Here is a 25,088-nt window from a genome sequence, read left to right as displayed (position 1 = left end):
TAAGTTTTCTGCTTGTTTGAATGGTGGTGACTATGAAGTTGGTTGCTTAGTCTGAATTTGTGATGCTGGTTTGGAAATATCTAATCAAAGTTGTGCTTAAGAAATCTGGGTTTGAGGGAAAGTGCAGCAGATTTTCTTTTCCGGTTGCCAGAGTATATGAAGTAGTTGCAGAAGCTTGATTTCATTCGTAGCTTGCATGGACTTGCATGATGACTCTCTGAAAATTTCCCTTTGGCCCCAAGTCTCCCTTTGTTTCACTATGGCCCAAGTAAATTGAAAAATCCATCAAAGTGATCCCTCAAACTTTCTTTTTCCTTTCAATTGGATCCTAATTTTGTGAATCATGGCCTGTTTAGTTATTTAAGTGCTTTCAATGGTTCAACTTCATGTTTATCTGGTTATTTGAGATGCCTTGACCCTTTCTTTGTTTTGGAGGATTTTGAAGCTAATATTTCCTTCATTTCATTACTATTACAAGGGAGGTAACTTCTATTTTCTTGATTTTATTTCTCCTACGTGCTCCTACGTTTTATGTGTGAATATGCATGCTTTAATTCGCTTTTCATTTTATGTTTAATTGGCTATTTCGCTTTCTTTTTATTTCATCTTTTTAATTAGCAAGTCATTTGAAGGCACTTGAATGCCAAATTTGTAATAGTTAGGTATTTATTTTATTTATTTTATTCCGTTTTCCCTTTAGATTGTAGTAGGCATCCCCCTTTGTAATAGATAGGGCTTATGTGCTATGTGTTTGTGTGTGCCTATGTGTTTATCGCTTTCCTAGGCCTTTGCATCTAGATATGCATGCTTATGTGTTATGTGAATTACGTGCTCACATGCTTTCTTGCTTTAATTATGCCTACTTACTTGTATATATATGGTGAATGCAAATGCACGTTACCGTGGCTAGTCCAATGCTAGTCATGGTCTTCCCCTCGAGCCCTCACAAGTCCAATGCTTGTGAGAGAGCGTTAGATATGGGCTAGTCCAATGCTAGACCCTTAGGGACCTCCGACGCTAGATCATGTTTGTATGACTACATTACATTCTCATGCATATTTCTGATTTTTAGGGCTTTACCATGTTGCATGACACTTTTCTTATATGTATAGCCCTTTATCCCGTATTTCCCCTTATATATATATCCCTTACCCCTTTGTATGAAACATGACATTAGACTTGCATTTCATCTGAGTCTTAGACCTAGGTTAGTACATTTGCTTGGTTAGACTAGGAAAAACCCCTTAGATATGGGATATGGACGAGTTTGGCTTCTCTAGCCTTAGCACGCTCGTATTCCCTCTATTAAATGGAACATTGAAAGACACGAGTATAGGTCCCCCGCACCCATTATGATGCATTCCTTTAGGTCATACACATTTGTATATTATTATTTTCTTTACTTTTCCTTTCTTTCGAGTCTCATGACTTGCATTATTCGTGACTTCTTCGAAGAGTCTTTATCGGGGCGTCACAATTACTGTGATTGGTACCAAGTAAGCTTTGAAGATACATTTCGACCCTCCGACGTCCTCCTAGGTCTAGGGTATGCATTCATATAGTACATCCAAATGTGATAAATCTCTAGGTTAAAATGAGAAAATCTTTGACTAAATCGCGCAACTAGCCTTGGCTAGGTTGAAAGGGTGACTTGGATCCTTATCCTTGCCTTCCCTTTCTTCAAATGTGACTCCCGAATCTTTTTCTCTGATTTCGTAGATTTGGAGTCGTTTAAAAAGGGTTTTCTACGTTTTTTTCTTTAAAAATTTCATTTTTAGGTGGCTTGGTACACCTTAACTCTATACCAAGTGGCGACTCCATTTTTCATTCAAAAACCCTTTTTAAACTACATTTTGGGTCAAATCGTCGCATTTTCAAGTCCCATTTAGACCCATGTTCTTCATTTCAAATCAAAAATTCATTTTCTAATCAAAAATTGAACCAAAAGTCATTTTTCTAAACATCGTCTTTCTTTTAATTTCCTATTTTAAAAATGGGGCGCAACATGTACAACAAAAAATTTCGTTTACTTTTTTTTTTAAACTGCAACAGAAAAAATTTAATTATGTATAAATTTCAAAAATACTAATTTATTCACATACGATCAAGTATTTATACAAGTATATTAACAGTACTTACTAAGTAAGGTACTCAATTTTAATCATTAATAAAACATTTTAGTGTTATTTCAAATAACAATAAAATATGGCCTTGGCATAAGTTTTTTAAGCATAATAGAATATTTTTACCATAAATTAGCATAGTTTTGTCATTAATCAAATTTACTATGTTATAAGTAAAAATGATTATTTATGTATAAAAACATACTATTACTTCGAACAAACTTACTCCCTCAAAAGTATATTGAGGATAAGAATTGTAATTTATCTCTTTAAAAATTATGTTTCATAATACTTTCAATTCACCTTTTGGGCTGCAAAAGTAACTAGTTTATTACGTTAACTTACTATTTTAGATGACAAACTTACTTCCTTATTTTTACGCATAACCCTTTGCAAGTGGATAAGTCCAACAGGTAATCAAATGGTTGCTAAAATTATTATAACCTATTATATCATGCCTAAAACTGTTTTTTTACCATAATGATAGTTACTACTCCATTTTCCCACATTCTTAAGCTGAACACTTGGTACTAATTTTATATATGTATATAAATGTAATGAAGGCTTGAATCCATTATTTCTTAAAATTCCGGTACCTTCTTTACGCACATTTTTTGTCCAACGCATTTGCAGCATTTTTCCATTGGTAATGGGTACATTTGCAAATACATAAATGCCTCTGGTTTTAACCTGCAATAACACTTCCTGGCCCAACTCGTACGGAAGTCAGTGTGCTTTTCGGTTGCATCTGCAGACGGTTCTCATATATTTTCTCTCCACACGCTCTGCAACAATTCAACGTCTCCGTTTGCACTGTATGCAACTCTAGTACATGTCGCTCTCTGCCAGCCTTCTTACCATAGGCAGGTTCCTACCATAAAGGTATGCCAAGATGAAGAATATTCAGCTAAGTTTGACCACCATGGATTTTTTAATCAAAGCTATTTAATGTAACAATTATTGGAAAGTAAGATTTGAACACTTGACCTTTTACCCATTGATGGTGGTAACCAGCAAGCAAAGGTTGGTGGTTATTTTCTCAACCTCCTCCAGCAAGAAAGTACATGAGGACAATGGATCGGACTTTCTTGTATTGTCTTGTAGCGTGATGACAAGTGCTGGACCTTGACTTCAATCAGAGCGAATTGCAACTGGACAAGCAGTAAGTTGTGCCCAATTGGTTGCACTCACTTTTCATTATCACTTTTGATAACATTATCCAAGCCTGAAACGGAGTCTGTTGCTATTCTTTTGACGGCATTATGGAATAGTACATAGGGAAAAATTCTTTAGGCAACCGTTAGAGAGCAGCCATGTTTGATATCTCTTTCTACTAATTTGTTGCGGGATTATAGAGAAGGTTTGCATGATTCAGCTGTCCACATGGGACCGCTTTAGCCCTTCTTGGATGAGGCCCATTTGAATTGCTATTTTCTAAATTTTTAAAAAAATATATATATTATAATATTTTGATACATATGAAGTAAAACTGTGATACATGAATATGTTGTCATATATGTTGGCGTGTTAAATCAAACTTTTTTTAGTTGCATCATAAACATGTTTTATTGAGAGAAAATGCTTTAGTAATGATAGTTATGATAATAAAACAGTTTTTACGTGATATAACATGTTATTACAATTTTAGCGACTATTCGATTACCTGTTAGATCCATTCACCTAAATAGGATAATGCCTAAAAGTAAGAAAGTAAATTTCTAATCTAAAATAGTAAGTCAATGTAGTAAATTAGCAACTTTTATGCCTCAAAAGGTAAATTAGAATAAATATGAAACTTACATTTTAAAAAATTAAATTACTACTTTATATCAAAAGCTTACTTTTTAGAGAATAAGTCTAGTTCAAGTAAAAGAAAGTTTTTATACATAGATAGTAATTTTTATTGATAATATAGTAAATTTGAATAATGGTCAAAACTTACTAATTTATGGCACAAATGTACTATTTTAATTAAAAAAACTTATCTCAAACTAGTATTGGGAAGTTTATTTGAAATAGTGAGAATTTTTATTAATAATTAAAACTTAGTACCCGAGTTAGTAAGTGCTCATAATAAACCTTTATAATACATGATTGTATGTATAATTTAAATTTTTTTGTATTTATATATTTTAAAATACTACGAAAAATATTTTGACTTTTCACATAACCTTGTAAAATATGTAATAGAATTTTGTCGCATTATAATTTTTCATTATTTTTCAATTTTTGAAAAGTTTGAAAGTTTGGAAAACAATAACAACAAATTTTCCTAGTTATATATAGAATATCACTTGTCTATATGTCACAATTAATGTAATTTAATACCTATGAATATAATAAGATGATAATGTTTTAATAGATTTAGTGTTTGGACACAAGAATTTATAAGAGTTAAATTTGTATTAATGCAGCCCAAACAAAATAAGAGACATAGTATAACAATTAATATAACTATCAAAATCACAATAATTAATATAACTATCAAAATCACAGAATTAATATAGCAAAATTAGTATGATCTGGACTTTTCTCCTTGGAGATTGTTCATAAAATTGAGATCCAACCATTAAACGAAATTCAAAAGCATATATAATCTATTATATAATTTAAATGAAATTCAGTTCATGTATAAAACTATCCTAAAATAATTAGCACACTATAATACAATGTTATTTTAACAAAAAAATTTTGCCAAAAGTTTCAAATATTCATGGCATATGTATGTGAGATATTTTACCTTATTTTTGTCTCACATCTAATCATTAAGGTTAATTTAAGGAAGAATATTTTTTATAATAGAATCATTTTGTTTTTAATTAACAAGTTGAAATCTTTTTAGAAAATAAAAGTGAAATATTTTGGGAACTTAGTTTTTTATTTTCTCAAAATTAAAAATATTGTTATATTTTAGCAATTGTTGCCATTGACTTTTCATTTTCTAGATTATTTTTTGTCAATGTAAAATTAGTTTCATTAACAATAATTAATGTTTCATTTATTTGAGGATTGGCATTCTATTGCTATTATTTTATATGTAAAAATTTAACCTAGGTAACAAAGTAAATAATAGCTACATAAAAAAAGGAAATAGGTGCTCAGTTGATTGCGTTCAAACTATGAATTCTGTTAATGCATAACTACTAAAGTATATTTTCATTTGTAGGAAATCAATATGCGTCATATATTGACCAGGATTAAATTACTGATTAATTAAACAAATCATACGTAAACTCATGATGTGATATGTATTGCATTATGTCACCTTTATATTCATGTCATTGTTTCTTTCTATTTATATTTTAAAGGTGTAAAATTCTCTTGATTATGTTAGTGAAAAAGCATAAAATCTTTTATAAAATTTTTCCAATTTATTTACAAGATTTTAGTACTTTTAGAAGAAACTATTTATTATAAGAAGAGAAAAAAGTTCCAATGGCCCTCAAACTTTTAACCACATAAAGTTTTAACCCTTCAACAATTAGGAGGAAACTTTTGGCTATCAATCTATCAATAGTGTAAATTGTTGGCCCTTCTATGAATTCCAGCAGTTTGTGTGTGATGAAAATGAGGACATTTTTGTCTGTGTAGGTATATTAATATATCCATAGCAAATCAAAAGTTCCAATGGATACCTCAGCCAAAATAGACATTAACTCACAAATATACGCTTATCAGCAGGGAAAAAATCCCAAAAATTCCATTTTCCCCAACCTCTTTTCAATGTATTAACACAATTCAGTGGATCTGAAACCAAACCTTATTTACCTCCTCCTCTGTTCACTTTTCTCCGTATGAAATTGAGTGAGAGAGAAAGATAGTAATAAGATAAATATTCAGCAATGGAGAGAGGAGGAGGTGGCGATGGATCTATGTAATTCATGCTTTCTTCACTATGCTTGCTTTTCTGCTTTCTCATCTTTTGTATCATGCTACTATCAAGGATGGGTTTCTTGAGAAAAGGAAAAAGATGAAGAAAAGGACTGGTTTCTTAAGAAAGTGAAGGATTTCAATCAAGACAATGGAAAATAGATCAAAGAACCATTGGATTTGGGAAATCCATTGTGGATGTCATTGGACGCATTAGCTATTGTTCTGCTTTTGGTTTGAAGCCATAATGCTTATGGCTTTTACCTTCCAGGGGTCACCCCTAAAGAGTTCCATATGTAAAAATTTAATGATTGTAAATATATTGATTTTATTTGCATTTGTAAGATTCAAAAAAAACCCATTTGTTGGTTTTATAAGTTCTGCACAAATCTGTGTTAAAGAGTGACTTTTAGGGTGTAAAAATCTGGGATTTATTAATTTTTTAATTTTGTCCTTTAAATGGGCTTTCTGGAATTTGTTGCATTTGGATGGCATTGTTAAAGTTGAGTGGAAGTTTGATTTTTCACATTTCATTAGAGAAAATGGTTTTATTTTTTAGCAGGAGTTTGAATTTACTACCTTTTATTCAATTAATATTTTTGCATGGACAAGAATGCCCTTATTTCTGTTACTCATAATGGCTTCACAGAAGGGCCAGCAATTTACACTATTGAAAGATCAAAAGCCAAAAGTTTCCTCACAATTGTTGAAGGACTAAAACTTTATATGGTTAAAAGTTTGAGGGCCACTAGGACTTTTTTCCTTTTAGGAATGGTTTACTAATTTTCTAGTAAACATATATATTACATCAAAAAGGCAGGAAAAAAACTTGATTTTATTTTGTTTTAATTAGGAGTGCTTTTACCATTCATAATAGGAATAGTAAAATTGGTGCAAATTTCTAAACAACAAGCAATGTACACATGACTATGGGAATTTTTTACGTCGATCAGACTAATATAATAAATGTATGCCACAAACTAGTTTTAATAAATGTATGCGATAAACTAGCTTTAGTAAATGTATACGATAAACTAATATATGGCATACATTTATTAAAATTAGTTTATGGTATACATTTGTTACATTAGTCTGAATAATAGAAAAAAATCCAATAATCATGTGTATGGTGCTTGTTATTTTGAAATTTGTACCAATTTTACTACTCCTATTATTATTGGTAAAAGTACTCCTACATAAAGCACAATCAAATCGAGTTTTTTTTTACCTTTTTGATGTAGTAGTTATGTTTACTAAAAAATTAGTAAACCTTTCCTACAGTACATAGTTTCTCCTAAAAGTACTAACATTCTATAAAACAATTGGAATAATTTTGTGAAAGATTTTATGCATCAAGAGAATTTTGCACTTTAAAACATAAATAGAAAGAAAGAACAATGGCATGAGTATAAAGGTGACCAAATGTGGTACATATCACATCATGAGTTCAGTTATGATTTGTTTAGATAATCAGTAATTTAATTCTGATCAATATATTGATTTCCTACAAATGAAAATATAATTTAGTAGTTATGCATTAATGGAATTCATAGTTTGAACGAATCAATCGAGCACCTATTTCCTTTATTTAAGTATTTATTACTTATTTTTTTTTACTTAGGTTAAATAGTTACATGTAAAATAATAGAAACAGCATGCCATTCTTCGACCAACAGAACATCAATTATTATTAATTACACTAATTTTACATTGATGAAAATTAGTCTCGAAAATGAAATGTCAATGGCAACAATTGCTAAAAACTAACAATTGTTTTTAATTTTGGGAAAATAAAAAAAAGCTCCCAAAATATTTCACTTTTATTTTTTTAAAATATTGCAACTTTTTAATTAGATTCAAAATAATTCTATTATAAAAAATATTCTTTCTCAAATAAACATCAATGATTAGATATGAGATACAAATATGGGCAAAAAAAGATAGAAATACGGTGAAATATCTCTCATACATATGTCATGAATATTTGAGACTTTTAGCAAAAAATTTTTTGCTGTTAAAATAATTTGGTATTATAGTGTGCTAATTATTTTAGGATCATTTTATACATTAATTTAATTTAATTTAAATTATACAATATATTATATGTGCATGTAATTTTCATTTAGTAGTTGGATCTCATTTTTATGAACAATCTTCCTAGAAAAAAAAGTCCAGATTATAATAATTTTGTCATTTTTATTATTATATTAATTGTTATACTATTTCTCTCATTTTGTTAGGTATATATTAATACAAGTTTAACTCTTATTAATTCTTATGTCCTAGACAATAAATTTATTAAAACTTTATCATCTTATTATATTCATAGATATTAAATTATAGAAATTATATAGACAACTGATATTCTATATACAAATAGGAAGATTTGTTGTTATCATTATCCAAACTTTCAAACAATTTCAAAATTTGAAAATAATTCAAAAATTATAATACAACAAATTATATTACATATTTATAAGGTTATGTGAGAAGTCAAAATATTTTTATAGTATTTAAAATGCATAAATACAAAATATTTTTAAATTATACATACAATTATATATTATATAGGTGTATTATGAGTACGTTCTAATTAGAGTACTAAGTTCCAATCAATAATAAAAAATCTTATTATTATTGAAAAAAACTTCCTAATACTAGTTTGATATAAGTTTTTTAAGTAAAATAGTATATTTGTGCCATAAATTAGTAGTTTTGATCATTAATCAAATTTACTATTTTATCAATAAGAATTACCATTTATGTATAAAATTTTACTAGTATTTGAACTAAATTTACTCTCTATAAAGTAAGCTTAGGATATAAAGCAGTAATTTGTTCCTTTAAAAAGTAAGTTTCATATTTATTCCATTTATCTTTTGAGACATAAAAGTTACTATTTTATTACATTAACTTATAATTTTAGATGAGAAATTTACTTCTTTATTTTTAGACATTATTTTATTTAGGTGAATAGCTCTAATAGGTAATCAAATTGCTATTAAAAGTGTGATAATCTATTATATCAAATAAAAATTATTTCCTTACCATAACGATGGTTACCGGAGCGTTTTTCTTAATTGAATCAGAATTTGCTTTCATCATTTATTCAAAACTAGCTACGGCTTGTTTTGTCCTTTCCATTAATTTTTTTTTATCACTTGTTATTATCTACATTTACTCCTATTCCTATTCTATCCTATTTTGGGGGTAACCCAACATGATCATGAAAAATTGACGGGAACTAAATTATCATCCATATGAATCTAAAAAAAATCATATTAAGTGACAATTTTGATGAGAGGTAAAGTTTGAACCTTAGACCGCTCACCCAGAAAACTTCTAGCTTCTTTTCCACTAATCAGTCAATGACCAGTTCAGTAATATAGCCTGTCCCATCTTGTGAGTTCCAGTTATAGGATCTACAAGGATATTGTCTAGCTGAAGATCTACGAGGATATCGTCTAGTCAAAGACATAAATTGCACAAACTGGCTACGTATTCAGGAAGTAGGGCAGGTAGGTTCATGTTGTGTCCGGTTCCATCTGGTTATTATACATAGCTGGTTATTCCATATGTCACAGCTCATGTATACAACTACATTATATTATTTTATCAAACATTTATAAAATATTTTTTTATCAAATTTTATACGAATATAACAATATAATATGATTATACTGCAAATATGTTTTGTTTTTATGGCAACGATATTTGCATAATCTAATCTATCCTAATTTAGAAGAATGAGAGATTAAAGAGATTGTGTATAAGAGGCTAGTAGGTATAAAGATCTGACTAGACCAAAGGGGTATTTTGATACTTCCTTTTGAATTTTTTTTGCCCGACCTACAATTCATAGAGAAATTTAGTTCCTTTTTTATGGCCACTAAGCCAAAACTCAGTGGTTTTATACTGTAAATATTGCAGAAAACAAAACAACCGCATTGAACCAGAAGACAGTACAATTGCATTGATCCCCTGTCCTGTGTCTAGTCTCATATCATCCTATCATTTCCCTTTCTCGTTGCCAATCAAAGTACGTTTTACTCTTAGATGAGGCAAATTGAGATATCAGCCATGGTTGAGAAACTGGTACAGCTTTTTTTCCAATCACTACCTTCACCGCCTCGCACCAATGAAAACTCCTTATGGACTTTTTCAGTGGTAGTATTTTCTTTTTCCTTTCGTCTTTCTCTTTTTTTTTCTGAATTTTAACTGACTGATAATATTTAGTTGAGCTTTGTGACAAATCTGTTTTATTTCAGGGAACCAACAGTTGTTGCCCATGAACAAAAATACCAAAAAAAAAAACGAAAGGAAAATGACTTGCTAAACATTACTATGCAGAGATCATAGGTTCAGTCATGGTTGATCTTCAGCTCTGAGTGCCAAAAAAGAAAAAGTCCATTAGGACCATTACTGAATTTCAGATCTGACATGTAATTTTGGAACGTTATCCCTTACGTCGTCCAGAAAACGTCTCAAGGAATCAGAGGATGATCCTCCTCCATGGAGAGCCATCCTACTCTTCTCCTTCATTTCCTATTTTCCTTCACCTTATTTCTGAATTCACTCTCAGAATCCATGAGCTGTTTAATCCCATTTTCAATCACAACTGCCCTTACAATCTCGTTATCCGCCATTAAAAATCCTTTTCTGAAATCCATCTTAATCTCCACAGCCATCCCCAAGTCGTTCACTATTAGGAAGGCATTCACCTGCTGCTCGGCATAGAGTGGCCAAGTTGCCATTGGAACGCCGCACCAAACGCTCTCCAACGTTGAGTTCCAGCCACAGTGAGAGACGAATCCTCCCACAGCAGGATGGGATAGCACTGCCACCTATGGTGCCCATCCAATGACTTTTCCCACCTTTGCAATTTCCTGCAAGAACCCCTCTGGCAGGACTTCTTGCGGGTCCTCATAATCAACTGGAAACTAAAACTTTCCTTTAGGTGGAGGCCTTCTCAAAGACCACAAGAATCGAACTCCACTGCGCTGGAGTGCATGAGCAATTTCCTTCACTTGTTCACCATCGAAAGATCCTGCACTACCAAAGCAAAGGAACACCACAGAAGAATCAGGCTGATTATCAAGCCATTTCATAATCATCTCAGTGTCTTGGTTTGGACCATTGCTTCCCTTAGGATTCAACACAGGCCCGACTGCATAGACCGGTGGGATAGTTTTATCATTGGATAAAGCCTTTACTGCATGGGATTCTAACTCGAGGAAAGTGTTAATGATGATTCCCTTGGTCTCAGTGGCGGAGCCAGAAAAAATTTTCAATGGGGATAAAAATAACACTAAAATTTTTTTCCTACAATTTTGTTAGTTTTTTAAGTAAAAAAAATTCAACAACAAATTAAAATGAAAAAGATTTTTTGAACTTATTTCAAATGAAATTTTGTAACCCACATATCCTTTTAGAATATTAATTTATGAACCAATTTAAAAGATCACGTAATTCTTTCACTTATTTCATAAAAAAACTTTGGAAGCACACTTAAGATAATATCAAAATTCTAGGATGTTGCTGCGGTATGTTTATTAGTCAAAGTAGAGGTGTGGAAAGTTGGGGCTGCGTGATTATGGCCACAAACAGTAGGAGAGTATGTTCGCAGGGCACGTGTAAAGGGTTCTTGTGACCTGCAACCTATGTTGAACGGGATTGTGACCGTAAATGTGAAATGTGGAGTGTGTAAATTAAGCAACTTGCAAAGTGAGAGGGTCAGTGTGGAGTGCCTAAACTAATCAATGTGCAAAGTGAGAGGGTTGTACGCGAAAGTATGGGCAGGCAAAAGGCAGCGAAGCTTGGTGGAGAAGCTAAATAGTGCCGGCGTATTAGTAAGGACGAACTGCGAAACCGGACCAAGAAGAATAGCAAAAGATAGGGATTTCTTATGGAGGGGGCGGCCGAAATAGATGCTTCGGATATGCAGTGGGATAGCGAAGCAGAAAGCGAAAATCTAGCATCGCTGATGCATAAAAGTGGAAACCATCGAATTGTAAAAGTTGTAGCACTGAAAGGAAGCTGCTTCGGCGGACGGCGGAAACAATGGTAAGCCACTCAACTCATCCCGTAAAGAATATGATGAACTGCCTTTTGGATGAGCAACGGTAGGCTATCAGAGAGTTTGGGTTCGGGTCAATTCTGAATGTGAAGGGAGTAGAGGTTGACAAAGAGATGTTGAACTGGCTGGTGGATAACTTTGATGTAGATGGGAGGACATTGAACGTCCATGGGTACTGTCTACACGTGACAGCCGAGGATGTGGAATGTGTACTTGGCTTGAGCAGTGTGACAGCCCCACCTCACCCTAAGGCGAACCAAAGGGTTCGGCGAACCGCCTGCCCAGCTCTCACCAGGACTACAAACTCGATTCACACAAACCCAGCATAGTACGCGCGATAGGACCCAAAGAAAATGAACAATCGGAAACTACTAAGGTGAGAACATGCCTACCAAACCATAAAATCATAGTCTCAATGGAATACATTTAATCGACAAGGTCAAACACTTATACATATATTTACATTGAAGTCTTGAACAAATTAACATACAGTGTGAGCCGAGGTACTCACACTACACAAAATATAATTAGGGCTTCATTTTTAAAGAGTTTAACAACATGACATATATACTAGCTTGCCCCTTTTCTTCCAAAACTGTGATTTCCAAGTTTGTCCCCTGTAAGGAAAACAAAGGCAACAGAAAGGGGGTGACCTTACGCTCAATGAGGTACCAAACATATAGGGGTAAAATCATGGCCTTTCACATTTAATCAATCAGATACATATACCAGATATCAAGGAAAACATTTAGACACAGTGATTCAAAGGGAAATGATACAAGTGGCTCTCAGGAGCCAGATTTTCATTTGCAGTACTTGATCCGAACCCGTTGACTCTCCGTCAACGTCAATAGAACCAACATATCCGTAGACCCTACTTTACACCAATTTTCATCCACCAAACATACCCTTACCGGGCCCGAACTCCATTCAGGAACAGTAATGGTAATACTCGAGTATACCGGAATCAAAAGTCTCAATACCCAAAAATTTCCAAAACAGACTACCATGGTTTGTTATCTAATCGATCAGACCCTTGCCGGCCCGACTTGAGTAACTAGCCACAGGTGTTGAGCTCAGAGGTCATAGAAAGGTCGTTGGATACCAGCCTCCAAACGACGTCCGAACAGATTCAGATACAGTTAACAGATTATACACAGTAAATAGGCATATGGACAGACAAGAGAACGAGTGTGATAAAGTACACCCTCGTCTCAAACAGAATAAACAGATAGTGCAGTCATTTAAATCGCAGATTGCAGGGGCAGGAACCAAGTTAAACAGCAAATGAGGAGAGTGGTACACTCACCGGTTCAAGTATAGATACTTCAAAAGTTTTCACTTCAAACTGGTTTTAATCGCCAAGAAACCCTAAAATCATCAAAGTAAAACAATTGAAGGTTTCACATCCAAAATCGAGTAAACGGGATGTACAAGTGAGACTCGACTACACGTCGTACGCCTTTCCAGGTTAAGTACTAGTACAAAAGAATAAAATATGACTTTTGAATAAAAAGATAACAGTTGGTCCTGGGGTTACAAACAACCCCCAAAATCCCACATTTGTACTAAGATCAACTCAATTGAAGGAATCGTGTAGCCCTAAAATTTTGGGCAGCATGCCCTCTGTATTTACCTATTTTTCCCAGCCACTTATGGTTTCATTATTTTCCTCAATCAATCCAAAAGTCATACACAATATAAATTCATCACAACAGCCGTTCAATAGGCTCAAAGTCATTCAAGTACAAAATTTAGCTAGGAAAATGACCGGAAATGAAAGTTAAGCCCTAAAACCCAAAAACAGATTTAACGTCATTTAGCGTATTGGACACAACCAGCGCTACTATTATCGGATTGGGGTGTAATTTATACTGTTGCGAAGCTAAGACAGAGGGCTACAACTTTGATGAAGGCTACTCAGTCCAGTTTACAATGTATCTAGGTCAAATTCACCAAAATAACCCCAGATTTTTCAATTCGAAGTTTACTGTGGCAGTTCTGATTCATGCAGTCATATCTCAGCATATACAATTCTAATTCAAATGATTCTAAAGCCATTTGAAAGCTAAGATATAAGGCTATAAGTCTTAAGAAAACATCGACAACCAAATCAGTAGTATTCCTGGTCAAAACAACCAATTACAAAAGCTGGTTAGCATGTTCGGATAGAAACATAGCAGTAGGGGTATTTCAGTCTTTTCACAGGATACATTGCTCCGATTGAGCTGATATTTTGTAGGCTACTATAAAACATCATTCCCTATAACTTTCATGTTTTGTGATAAGGCCAATTCGGCCTCTAACTAGGTTTAACAGTACCGGGCAGAATTGGGGAAAAATGAAACCCTAATCTAGAATTTTCCGCACAAAGTGGAAATTTCCCGCAATTAGCTACAATTTACGCACAATAGCTTCATTCTAAGCTATCCCAATTCATCATCCATGGTCACACAATATTAACCCTATGAAAACAGAAAAATTCAAGAATAAATATAAAAGTCACCAATCTCAACTAAAAGTCATGAAATCTTCCACCAAATCACATCTTTGACTAACACAAGCTACCAATTTCACATTAGCAAGACCAAAGAATGAACTCCTTAGCTACTCACCTTGCAACTCAAGAGAAGAGCCAACTAAGTACCTTTGTTTCTCAAACCAGTTCACCAACTACCTCAAGACCACTTAGCAAAGGGATTTTATGGAGTGATTTGAAGTTTTATCGGTTTGATTTGAAGATTGGAGCAAGATTATGAAGTAGGAAGTTGGAGGATTTTTTTATTTTCTTAAGCAAGAGGTTCGGCCAAAGGGGAGCAAAATGTGATGAATTTTTGGTCAAATTTTGATTAAATGGTAAAGTAAGAAAGTTAGTCAAAGTCCAAGAATAAATGGCATGGTGACACTTGTCACCTTTTGGCCCTAAAGCTTATCCTTTTTCCCTCCAATGCTAATCCAACAATAATACAACTAAGTAACATCTAATTACCTCTTATCACCTAGTACATTAATCCCGGTATACAAAACTTAACCTAATTGGCCGAATTTTATCAACTTACCGTACTAGTGGGTCCCACATCCGGTATACACTCTTAAAATCTCATAAACTAATTTATACTAGAAAAAATGATTTCAAAACTATCTTTACTCATAAAAATTATTTTCATAATTTTTTTGAATAAATAAAATGTAGAAAAACATGCAATTAATAGAAAATAAAACCTAACAATTAAGAAAATTATGGGTTCTCATAAGCAGCCGTGGGAAAGATATTGAAATCGAAAAGCAAAGGCAAGAGATGGATACAGAGTTGGAAAGAGAATTGAATATCACAATAAATAGCGGAAAAATTGTAGTGGAGGAATTGAGTGACAGTCTATGTAGTTTGCATAACGAAGACTAAGAATTCAAAGTGAAGTTGGTACTGTTTGTCGTTGGTAGGTTGTTAGCACCAACTTTGGATGACACAGTGAGCAGGGATCTCGTGGCTGTAGTGGGTAAAGAAGAGAATATGGAAAATTTGAACTGGTCGAAATTCATACTAGACAATTTGGTGAAGGGCATCCGGGAAAGAGACGGCAACGGAATAGCAGGATGTGCACTATTCTTGATGGTATATGAAGACGCCCCATTTTGTAATAGAGATAGGAATTGCTAGAATAATTAAATTTTATTTTGACGTAAAGGACCTATAAATGATGATTGGAGTATTTGTCCGTGCAGATTTACTATTCGGAACGATTCTATATCGAATGTGAGGACGAGTTTCGCAAGTTCCAGCCGAGAGGGCCGAGGCTAAGATTTTGGGGAAGGTACGAGATGAATGAAAGCGTGCGAATATTGCGGAGGAATCGCATATTTGAGGGCGAACAGGTAATGTAAAATGTTGTCCTGTGAATTGTTGTTGAAATTGCAATTGCATTATGTGACGTTACTAGTAGGACAAAACTGAAGGGTTGTATTGACAGGGCAATGTGCAGTTTTACAATAACGTAACCTATAGAGAAGACATTGACAGAAGACTGATTGAAATTGAACGTGGTAATAAAGATGTGAAGGACAGTATTGGTAGAATGGAAGCAATGATTGAAAGTCGTTTTGAAACACTGAGGAGCATGTATGAAAGTGGAAGGGTATGCAAAACAAACCGGCCACCTGCTGTGGAGGGTGGGCAGAAGGATGATTGGCGCGGTAATACCAGAAGAGGCGGTGAAGTACATAAATTTAGTCCTAGAACGCCAGATGTTAGGTCCAAAAGCAGGAGTGAAAATGATAGAGTAACTAGGGGTGAAAAGACTGCGGCGAAAATTACAAAGCGGAGAAGTAGAAAGAGACTAAGGATGGACAATACGGAAAAGCTTGTGTTGGAAGACAAACAAAACAAAAGGCAAGGTAAAAGAACAAAGGTATGCGAGAGTAATTGACAAGGTATCTGGTAGCATTTAAAAAGTAAAGTATAAATTGTAGTTTTATGTACAGATGGATAGCAGTGGGATAAAGGAGTGTCAAACGAATATGGTTGCTTTATTGGCAAAGGTGAGTATTCCAACGTTCCATAATTTCTAAAGGAAACTACTGTAGACAAGGAAAGATGACATATTTTTCTGGTAGCAGGAAACTAGGCTGGCATCAATCGGTGGAAAAGTGAGCGAGGGACGCGCTAAAATACTGAAGTTCTTGTTTGACACTCAGCTCTTTCAAGGGTATGTACTGGCTCATGGTTTTGGTAAATCATCAGTTGTATCAGGGGCGGATTTAAAGGGGGGGCACTGGGGGCACGGGCCCCCACTGCCCCCCTTAAATTCCTATAATACTCCTATAATTTTGATATAATTTTAATGGTGCCCCCAGAATTTTTTTAAAAAAAATATGAAAGAATGGGTCACAAAATTTATATCATTCACTTTCCTCCTCTAAGGACCAAATATCAATTATATCAGTCATTACTTTTGGTCCCCACTCCCCAAGTTCCCTTTACTCCTGTGGTCCCCCATTTCACTTCACAACCCACGTCTCCTCTTCTTCCACACCCAACTAACTACTCTAGTACTCTTTCTTTTTATTACTTCATCCAGGACATGCTTGTTCCACTACTCTTTCTTGTTCCATTAAAGGAGTAGGCTTTTTGAAAACCAGGACATGCTTTCTTCAGTTCAACCGCAAGAAACCAGTCCTTGAAGCTGACTTCTTTCCAATTAAATAATGTGATACGGGGCACAAAGGAAGTAAAGGGACCTGCCACTGATTTGCAACTCTTTTTATCAATTTTAGGAGACCATCAAAATCAGGTTCTAAACAATTATTTCTTATTATTATTATTTTAAATTTGTTTGCAAATATATTTCTAGAGCATGAGATTATTACTGTTTTAGAGAAATTTGAAAATTGTTTAGTTAATGTAATAACTAATAAATGGGTTATTTGATATTTGATAAATATTTTAACTTGTGAAATGGTGATTTTATAGATTTATAATTTATTTTTTATTTTCCTTGATTAGTTTCTTATTTGGAGTTAATGTAATGATGAATAGAGGGCCATTTGACATATATTTTAACTTTTAAATTATTCTTGTATGGATCCTTTTGTCTAATTAACTTGATTAGGTTCATACATTGTAATTAATGATTTGATATAGTAATGAATGAATAAGTTGTGATTTGATATAGTAATGATATGTTGTGATTAATGATTTAATAAATAACTTTAACTTGTAAAATAGTTCTTGGATAGATTATTAGGTTTTATTGTACATTTAACTTATATATTGATTTTAATTTCTTTAGCTATGGAGAGATATTTCAAGAGAAAATCAATGGAAAAAGAGTCATCTAATAAAGAAGAAGCCAAGGATAATGAAGGTGCAAAAAATGACAATAAAAGAAGTTACTTGGAAATTAACTTAGATGAATTACCTGCGGATCCAGCCCAAAGAAAAAAAATTGGGGATTATCATCCAAACCTTCAAGATGAAATTCGGAGATATTACTTACAAAAGGGACCATGTCAACCTCATGAGCATGTTTTTCCACAAAGAAAGATAGGAAAAAAGATGCGTCGATTTGTTCGGGGCTGGTTTGATGATTACAAGAATTGGTTAGAATATAGTATTGAAAAAGATGCAGCTTATTGCTTATGTTGTTATCTATATAGACCAGATGTGGGCGAACAATCTGGTGGTGATAGTTTCATTAAGGAAGGATTCACAAATTGGAAAAAAAAGGATAGATTTGATGTTCATGTTGGTGGTCCTAATAGCGCACACAATCTGAGTTGGAGTAAATGTCAAAGTTTATTAAATCAAAATCAGCACATCGAAGTGGCATTTTTTAAGCAATCAGAGAAAATGAAGGCTGATTATCGGACTCGTTTATTAGCCTCAATAGATTGTGCTAGATTTCTCCTACATCAAGGTTTGGCTTTTCGTGGTCATGATGAATCTGATATTTCTGAAAATCAGGGAAATTTTCTTGAACTTTTGCACTTCCTTGCGGGTCATAATGATGATATAAAAAAGGTTGTTCTTGAAAATGCCCCTAAAAATCTCAAACTCATTGCTCCAGATATTCAAAAGGATATTTCAAATGCTTTGGCAAGTGAGACTACAAGCATTATTGTAAATGATATTGGACATGGATTGTTTGCTATTTTATGTGATGAATCTCGTGATGCATCAACAAAGGAGCAATTAGCAGTTGTTATTCGTTACGTGGATTCACGTGGATATGTGATTGAGCGTTTTCTTGGTATTCTACATGTAAGAGATACTACTGCTCTTTCACTTAAGAAAGCAATTGATGATTTATTTTCAAAGCATGGTTTGAGCATATCACAAATCCGTGGTCAAGGTTATGATGGTGCTAGTAACATGCGAGGTGAATATAATGGTTTAAAAACTTTGATCATGAAGGAAAATGGTTCTGCATATTATATTCATTGTTTTGCACATCAGCTGCAATTGTCACTTGTAGGGGTTGCAAAGAAACATGTCCAAGTCTCTTCTATGTATAATACATTGTCTACCTTAGTGCATGTTCTTGAAGGTTCATCTAAAAGACAAGAAATTCTTAGAGAACAACGCCTTAAGAAAGTCGTTGATGATTTAATGACTGGAGATCTTGTGAGTGGTCGGGGTTTAAATCAAGAAACTAGCCTTCAAAGAGCTTGTGATACACGTTGGGGTTCACATTTTGGCTCGTTGTTAAAGTTGGTTCTTATGTATGATTCTGTAATAGATGTTCTTTTGATAATTGAAAATGATGGCCTAGTGGAGCAAAGAGGTCAAGCATATGCACTTCTTAATTCTTTGCAATCTTTTGAATTTGCATTTATTTTACACTTGATGAAGAAAATCATGGGAATAACGAATGCACTATCTGAAGCATTACAAAGGAAGGATCAAGATATTGTGAATGCTATGGGTCTGGTCAAAGTTTCCAAGCAACAATTACAAGCTACTAGGGAAGATGGATGGGATTTTTTACTTGATGAAGTTTGTTTGTTTTGTGAAAAACATGAGATCATCATTCCGAAAATGGATGAAATGTTCATAACTAGTGGGAGATCTCGAAGAAAAGTTCAGCAAATTACAAACCTTCACCACTATCGAGTTGAGCTATTTTGTGCTGTCATAGATTTACAACTCCAAGAACTCAACAATCGTTTCAATGAAATCAATATGGAGTTGCTTCTGTGTATGGCATGCTTGAACCCAAGTGATTCCTTTGCAGCATTTGATAAGAAAAAGTTGATTCGTCTTGCAGAACATTATCCTTGTGAGTTTTCTAAGTTGGATATTCTTGCACTTGACATTGAATTGGATACTTATATTAATGACTTGAAATCAGCTAAGGAATTTCTCGATTTAAGAAAGATCTCTGATCTAGCTCAAAGGTTGGTGGAGACTAAGAGAGATATTGTGTATCCATTGGTTTATATGCTCTTAAAGTTGGCTTTGATTTTGCCTGTTGCTACAGCTACAGTAGAAAGAGCTTTTTCAGCTATGAATATAGTGAAGAATCGGTTACGAAATAGAATGGGAGACACTTGGATGAATGATTGTTTAGTTACTTATATTGAGAAAAATATACTTCGTGAAGTTGAAAATGAGAAAGTTGTAAACCGTTATCAAAATATGAAAACTCGTCGTGAACAATTGTAAATAGTTTAGTTTGTTTTTGAAATAAAATTATTATTACATTAATAATTTTGAGTTTGTCTTTTTATGTTTTTCATGGAATATACATATCATTTGTACTTGTTAGTGAATTTATTTATTTTTTGCTCAAAAAATTAAAAAAAGAGTAGATAAAAAATTTTAGTGTTATATGTGCCCCCACAAAGATTTTTTTCTGGCTCCGCCCCTGAGTTGTATTTTCCTTTATTTGAAATTGCAATGACATAGGGGGCGCAAAAGTAGTTAGAAGTAAAAGTTTGATTGAATAGGTACTATGATTCTCCCCACAGGGGACGGGGCATGTGAACAAAAATTTTAGGAATCAGTTAAACTTGGATTACAAGTAAGCGTCAAGTTTACAATTTGTGTGCTGTCAATCATGCCTGGTTATATAAATAGCAAGTGTAGGTAAATTATGGTTGCATATAGAATATAAGGTGAGTATTTAATACATTGAGCATAAAACTAGAGTGATAATTAACTATGGCAGTAGTTAACTGACCTATGTTTTTGGCAGACGCCCCTTTATGGTCATTGAGTTAGCCCTAAGGAAGTTCAACGTAATTGATGGTTGTATTAATGAGGAAGAGTGAACCTACTCCAACTTGTTAAGTTGAGTCATTGAAAATGATGATATCAAGCTTGTAGGGCATAGAGAAAAGTTGAATGTAACTTTATAATGGCAGGGAAGTATTGATGTCAATTAAGGGGCAGACAGCAACTCGGGATGCAATGGAGTCCTTGCTGCCCGAAAAAGCTATGGCATGTGATGTGAGTAAATGGAGGAATTAAAATTGGGTGGTGCTTTGTGGACTGTTTCATTCCTGACGAAGTAATTTTACTTGAGTTTGGTGCAGATAATAAATTGTTATTGTGCGATGAAAACAGCAAGGCAGCAAAGGCGTGCTGTAGAGGAGTCAATTCGATGGTGGTTTATGCCAACTTGGTTTCAGGTACAAGTATTAGTCCAAAGTTGGGGGGTGTAAGTACGTACATTCATATAGAAATGACATAATTTTGTTTTGTGTTGTAGCAAGAGATTTTGGAGTTCAACAAATCTGCAGACGAACTGTATTATGCATATCTACAGGAATGTAAAGTAGGAGATAATATAAAGAAGTGTGAGAAGGTACGACAACCCGCCCTGTTATGTAGCATAATGGAATATCGCATAATGCTGAATAACTAAGCGCTGCTGTTGTCAGATTTTCGTGCCAATGTGGCACGATGCGCATTGGTATATGTGTGTGGTGGACATGGCAAACGAAGAAGTATTAATTTATGATTCAATGAGAGGACACGAGCAAATGGATATGATTAGGCGCGGGTTTGTGGAGACAATGGTAACCTAACTTGGTTTGTCAAACATTTCATGAACACGAGCATAAACTTTTGAATTGGTGTCAGTAAACTTAGTTTTGTGCATATGTTTTTCCACTATTGCCCTCAGATTGAAAGGTTGGAAGCAGCGCTGACTCATGGTTTGGAAGGGTAGTATTCGTCATGCCTTTGGCTGGACAAAATAAAAGCTACAGACACATGTCCACAGCAACGGAATGCGTAAGTTGAGTGTGTATAGCTTGGCAGGTGTTTACATAGTTCAGCAACAGTTGTGTCTAAATTTGTGGTTATGGTTTGTAATGCAGGTGGGATTGTGGGTTATTCATGCTGAAGTACATGGATATGTTGTCAAGTGGAATTGGAAGCTGGAAATGGAACCAGGTAAGAAAAAAAAAAAGAGCGTTGTAGCAGTAAAAGTGTGATTGATTGGTTTAGGTTGCGAACGATGGAGATAGTAACAAATGAATCGGTGCAGTACAATTCGAAACAGGAGCGTCGCAAACTAGCACTGTGTTTGGTTCTGGATGATGCCAACGTTGTCCGTCATCAAATTATGCGCAAAGCGAATATCCATAGGAGCTTGGAGATGAATAAAGTCGAAGTTGGATGAAGGTGGAAAGACAGAGAGACAGAGTTTGGCTAGTGGTAGCGTCATTTTGTGGAAAGATAGGGGATATATACTGGGACGCACGTCGTCGTAGGCCAAAATCCAGAAGAGGGCGACAGAGATTCCACAAGCTATCATAGTAAAACAAGCGGTTAGTGTGTATCTATCATATGCATTAGAGGCAGGGCAAGCAATGTAATCAATAGCGAAGTTGAACTTGAACCCAGCAAAGTTGCCAGCGGTGGTGTTGGGAGGCCTTACCTTGGGGATAACGACAAGCACAATCCACAATGAATAAGTATGACTAGCTTACAATGCTACATGCCATGAACAACGATTTCTGATATAAATACAAATAAATTAAATATTTGAATGGTGGTCATAATTTACGCGTATAAATTTATGTTCCGTGAGAGTTTATGAATTAGGTGTGTCGAGTGTGCAAAAACAATTTGTGCTGAAACGGAGTTTAAACTTGGTATGGGTTAGTTTGTTGCTTACCGTTGTATCCTAAAGGGTGATGTGGCATTCAACGTAATTTAGTTCTGATTTTATCGAACAAATAAATTATCCATAAATAGCTGGTGTTTGTATTGGAAACCGGGCTTAATTAAATTGTATCCGATAAGTAAATTTGTATTTTAGCAAAATGGATACTCTGTTGTTGTGGTGTAGGAATTCCATAAAGAGCTGGTATTTTATTTGAAAATGGGTTTAATTTAAATTTAGCCGACAAATGAATATTTTTCTGACGGAAAATGGGTAGTCTGTAATTATAATAGGGGAAAGCCATAAAGAGCGGTTTTATTATCGAAGAACCCGTTTCAATATAATGTTGTCAGATAAATAAACATTTATTTAAGGGGAATGGGTACTCCGTTCTTATACTGGACCAAAGCATTGAAAAGTGGGTTGTCTTATTAAACACCGACGTGTTTATTTTTTTGCTTTTCGATAAATAAAGTACCCAATTTAAGGAGATTGGGTACTGCTGACCGCATGATGGACGAAAGCCATAAAGAGGTGGACGTTTATAAGACAACGGGTTTAACCAATATTTTTTTTTGATAAATACATTTTAGCCTTTTGGCACATTGGGTACTGTGTCAGTGCAATGGACGAAAGGCATAAAGAGCTGGTCTTTTATTCATCCCTGGGTTTATTTTCAATTTATCCGAAAGACATAAGGCATAAGGCATAAGACACCTTGGGTAAGATGTTGTAATGGAGGAAAGGCATAAAGAGGTGAAACATTTAAATTGAAACGCGCGTTTGGATATATGAATGGGCCTCTACGGAGAATGGGTTTAGTCTTTACTTGCAGTGGAGGAAAGCCATAAAGAGTTGGGGTTGTAAGGAACAAAGCGTTTGAATACAATGTTGTCCCATAAATAAATTTTTATTTAAGGCAAATGGGTACTCCGTTGTTATTATGGACGAAAGCGTTCAAAGTTGGGGTTCTTTTAATAAAGTTAACGGGTTTATTTTGTATGCTTTCCGAAAAATAAATTATTGTTTAAGGAAATTGGGTACTCCTGACTGTATGATGGACGAAAGCAATAACCAGCTGGTCTTTTATAAGACAAGGGGTTTAATTATATTTTAGCCGATAACTACATTTGTACTCAAGCCCGCTTGGGTACCCTGTTGTTGTAATGGAGGAAAGGCATAAAGAGCTGGTCTTTTATTGAATAACGAGTTAATTTTGATTAAATCCGATAACCAAATTTTGTATGTATGCAAAAGGGGTACTGTGCTCGTATGATGAAACAGAGCGAACAGACGCGATGGGACAAAACAAGCGTAGAAATGTTTACTGTAGGCGCTTATGGTTTGGACGGGGCTAACAAGATTGGAATCATGTGAATTTAGTCATTCTTTTGTTGAACTCAAAACCATAAGTGAAAAGCTATGGAAATAGGTATAATGATGAATAATTTCATGTTAACAATCAATGCAAAAAGTAACCAACATCAACATCACCATCAGTGTTGCCATGTACACTTAGCTACCATACCATGGCATGTGTCTATACACATGCCATATATACACTTTTATACCAGTAAAACGGGCAGGAATCATAGAATTCAGCCTCGAACATTTTGATTTGCAAACCGTTCATAAATAAATTCAATCAAATTGCCCTTTCTAAACAAACACGACTTTGGGCAAACCAGGAACTTCCCATGAATTTTCTCCAGCTGCAACATTCCATTCCAGTAATAATACTGATTGCTTTCTTCATGCAAGTCAATCTCTTTGTTCCCTCAACTCACATCCCCAACCGGAAGTATGGCTAAGCTGTTGGGGATGTTACCTGTTCCGTCCAACCATTTGCATCAGGGTTGACATGTGTGCCAGCGTCATGTGGATCCCTTCGATAACATATTCCAATTCGTCTAAGGAATCCATCACGACAGGTCCATTTTAAAATGCAACTTGTCCAAGCTTGTCACCAGCATAGACATTCCCATTCCAAAGCTCCAAAATCTTCACCTCCTCCGCCAGCAGCTATGTTTCCCTATCCAATGACATAATCAACCATCGGTTAGCTAAAGGAATAGATTAGTCATACAGTCTTCGTGTTTGGTAAGAGATTCCATTTCTGGACTTTGTTTTGGTACAGACGCAAAAGGAAGGAGCTTAGCTCAAATAATGTCAACCATTGCTCCCTTAGCCACTGTGAGTATTGCATCTATCCGACAGGTTGACCAGATGGACAGATTCAGCGAGTGGCATTTACGATTTGTAATGGTTAGACAAGAAAAGTCATCAAGAAACAAATACAATGAAAAAAGGCAAAGCTTACTACATTCCAACGTATCTAGCACGAGTTTATGATAGGCGGATCCCCTATATGTAAGCAATTAAACCCACAATCTGATATTCGTTCCT

At 34.4% G+C, this 25,088-nt stretch overlaps 1 protein-coding gene and 1 pseudogene across 1 annotated transcript; one reads left to right on the top strand and one right to left on the bottom strand.

Moving 5' to 3' along the window:
• Positions 1 to 10,412: 10,412 nt before the first annotated feature.
• The window catches only part of LOC113743924 (anthocyanidin 3-O-glucosyltransferase 2-like), a 185,357-nt pseudogene continuing 170,681 nt past the window's right edge, over positions 10,413 to 25,088 (bottom strand).
• On the top strand, positions 17,995 to 22,196 carry LOC140006343 (uncharacterized). Its single transcript, XM_072048159.1, has 11 exons — positions 17,995 to 18,368; positions 18,477 to 18,986; positions 19,041 to 20,226; positions 20,763 to 20,834; positions 20,932 to 21,016; positions 21,103 to 21,198; positions 21,279 to 21,374; positions 21,451 to 21,588; positions 21,696 to 21,736; positions 21,892 to 21,967; positions 22,077 to 22,196. Exons 1-11 carry the CDS (start codon positions 18,122 to 18,124, stop codon positions 22,194 to 22,196), a joined length of 2,667 nt encoding a protein of 888 aa, XP_071904260.1. The 5' UTR covers positions 17,995 to 18,121.

The sequence above is a fragment of the Coffea arabica genome, chromosome 5e, assembly GCF_036785885.1.
Source record: "Coffea arabica cultivar ET-39 chromosome 5e, Coffea Arabica ET-39 HiFi, whole genome shotgun sequence".
NCBI classification, from domain to species: domain Eukaryota; kingdom Viridiplantae; phylum Streptophyta; class Magnoliopsida; order Gentianales; family Rubiaceae; genus Coffea; species Coffea arabica.
The sequence above is the reverse complement of the archived record's forward strand: the minus strand, read 5'-3'. Positions and strand labels throughout refer to the sequence as shown.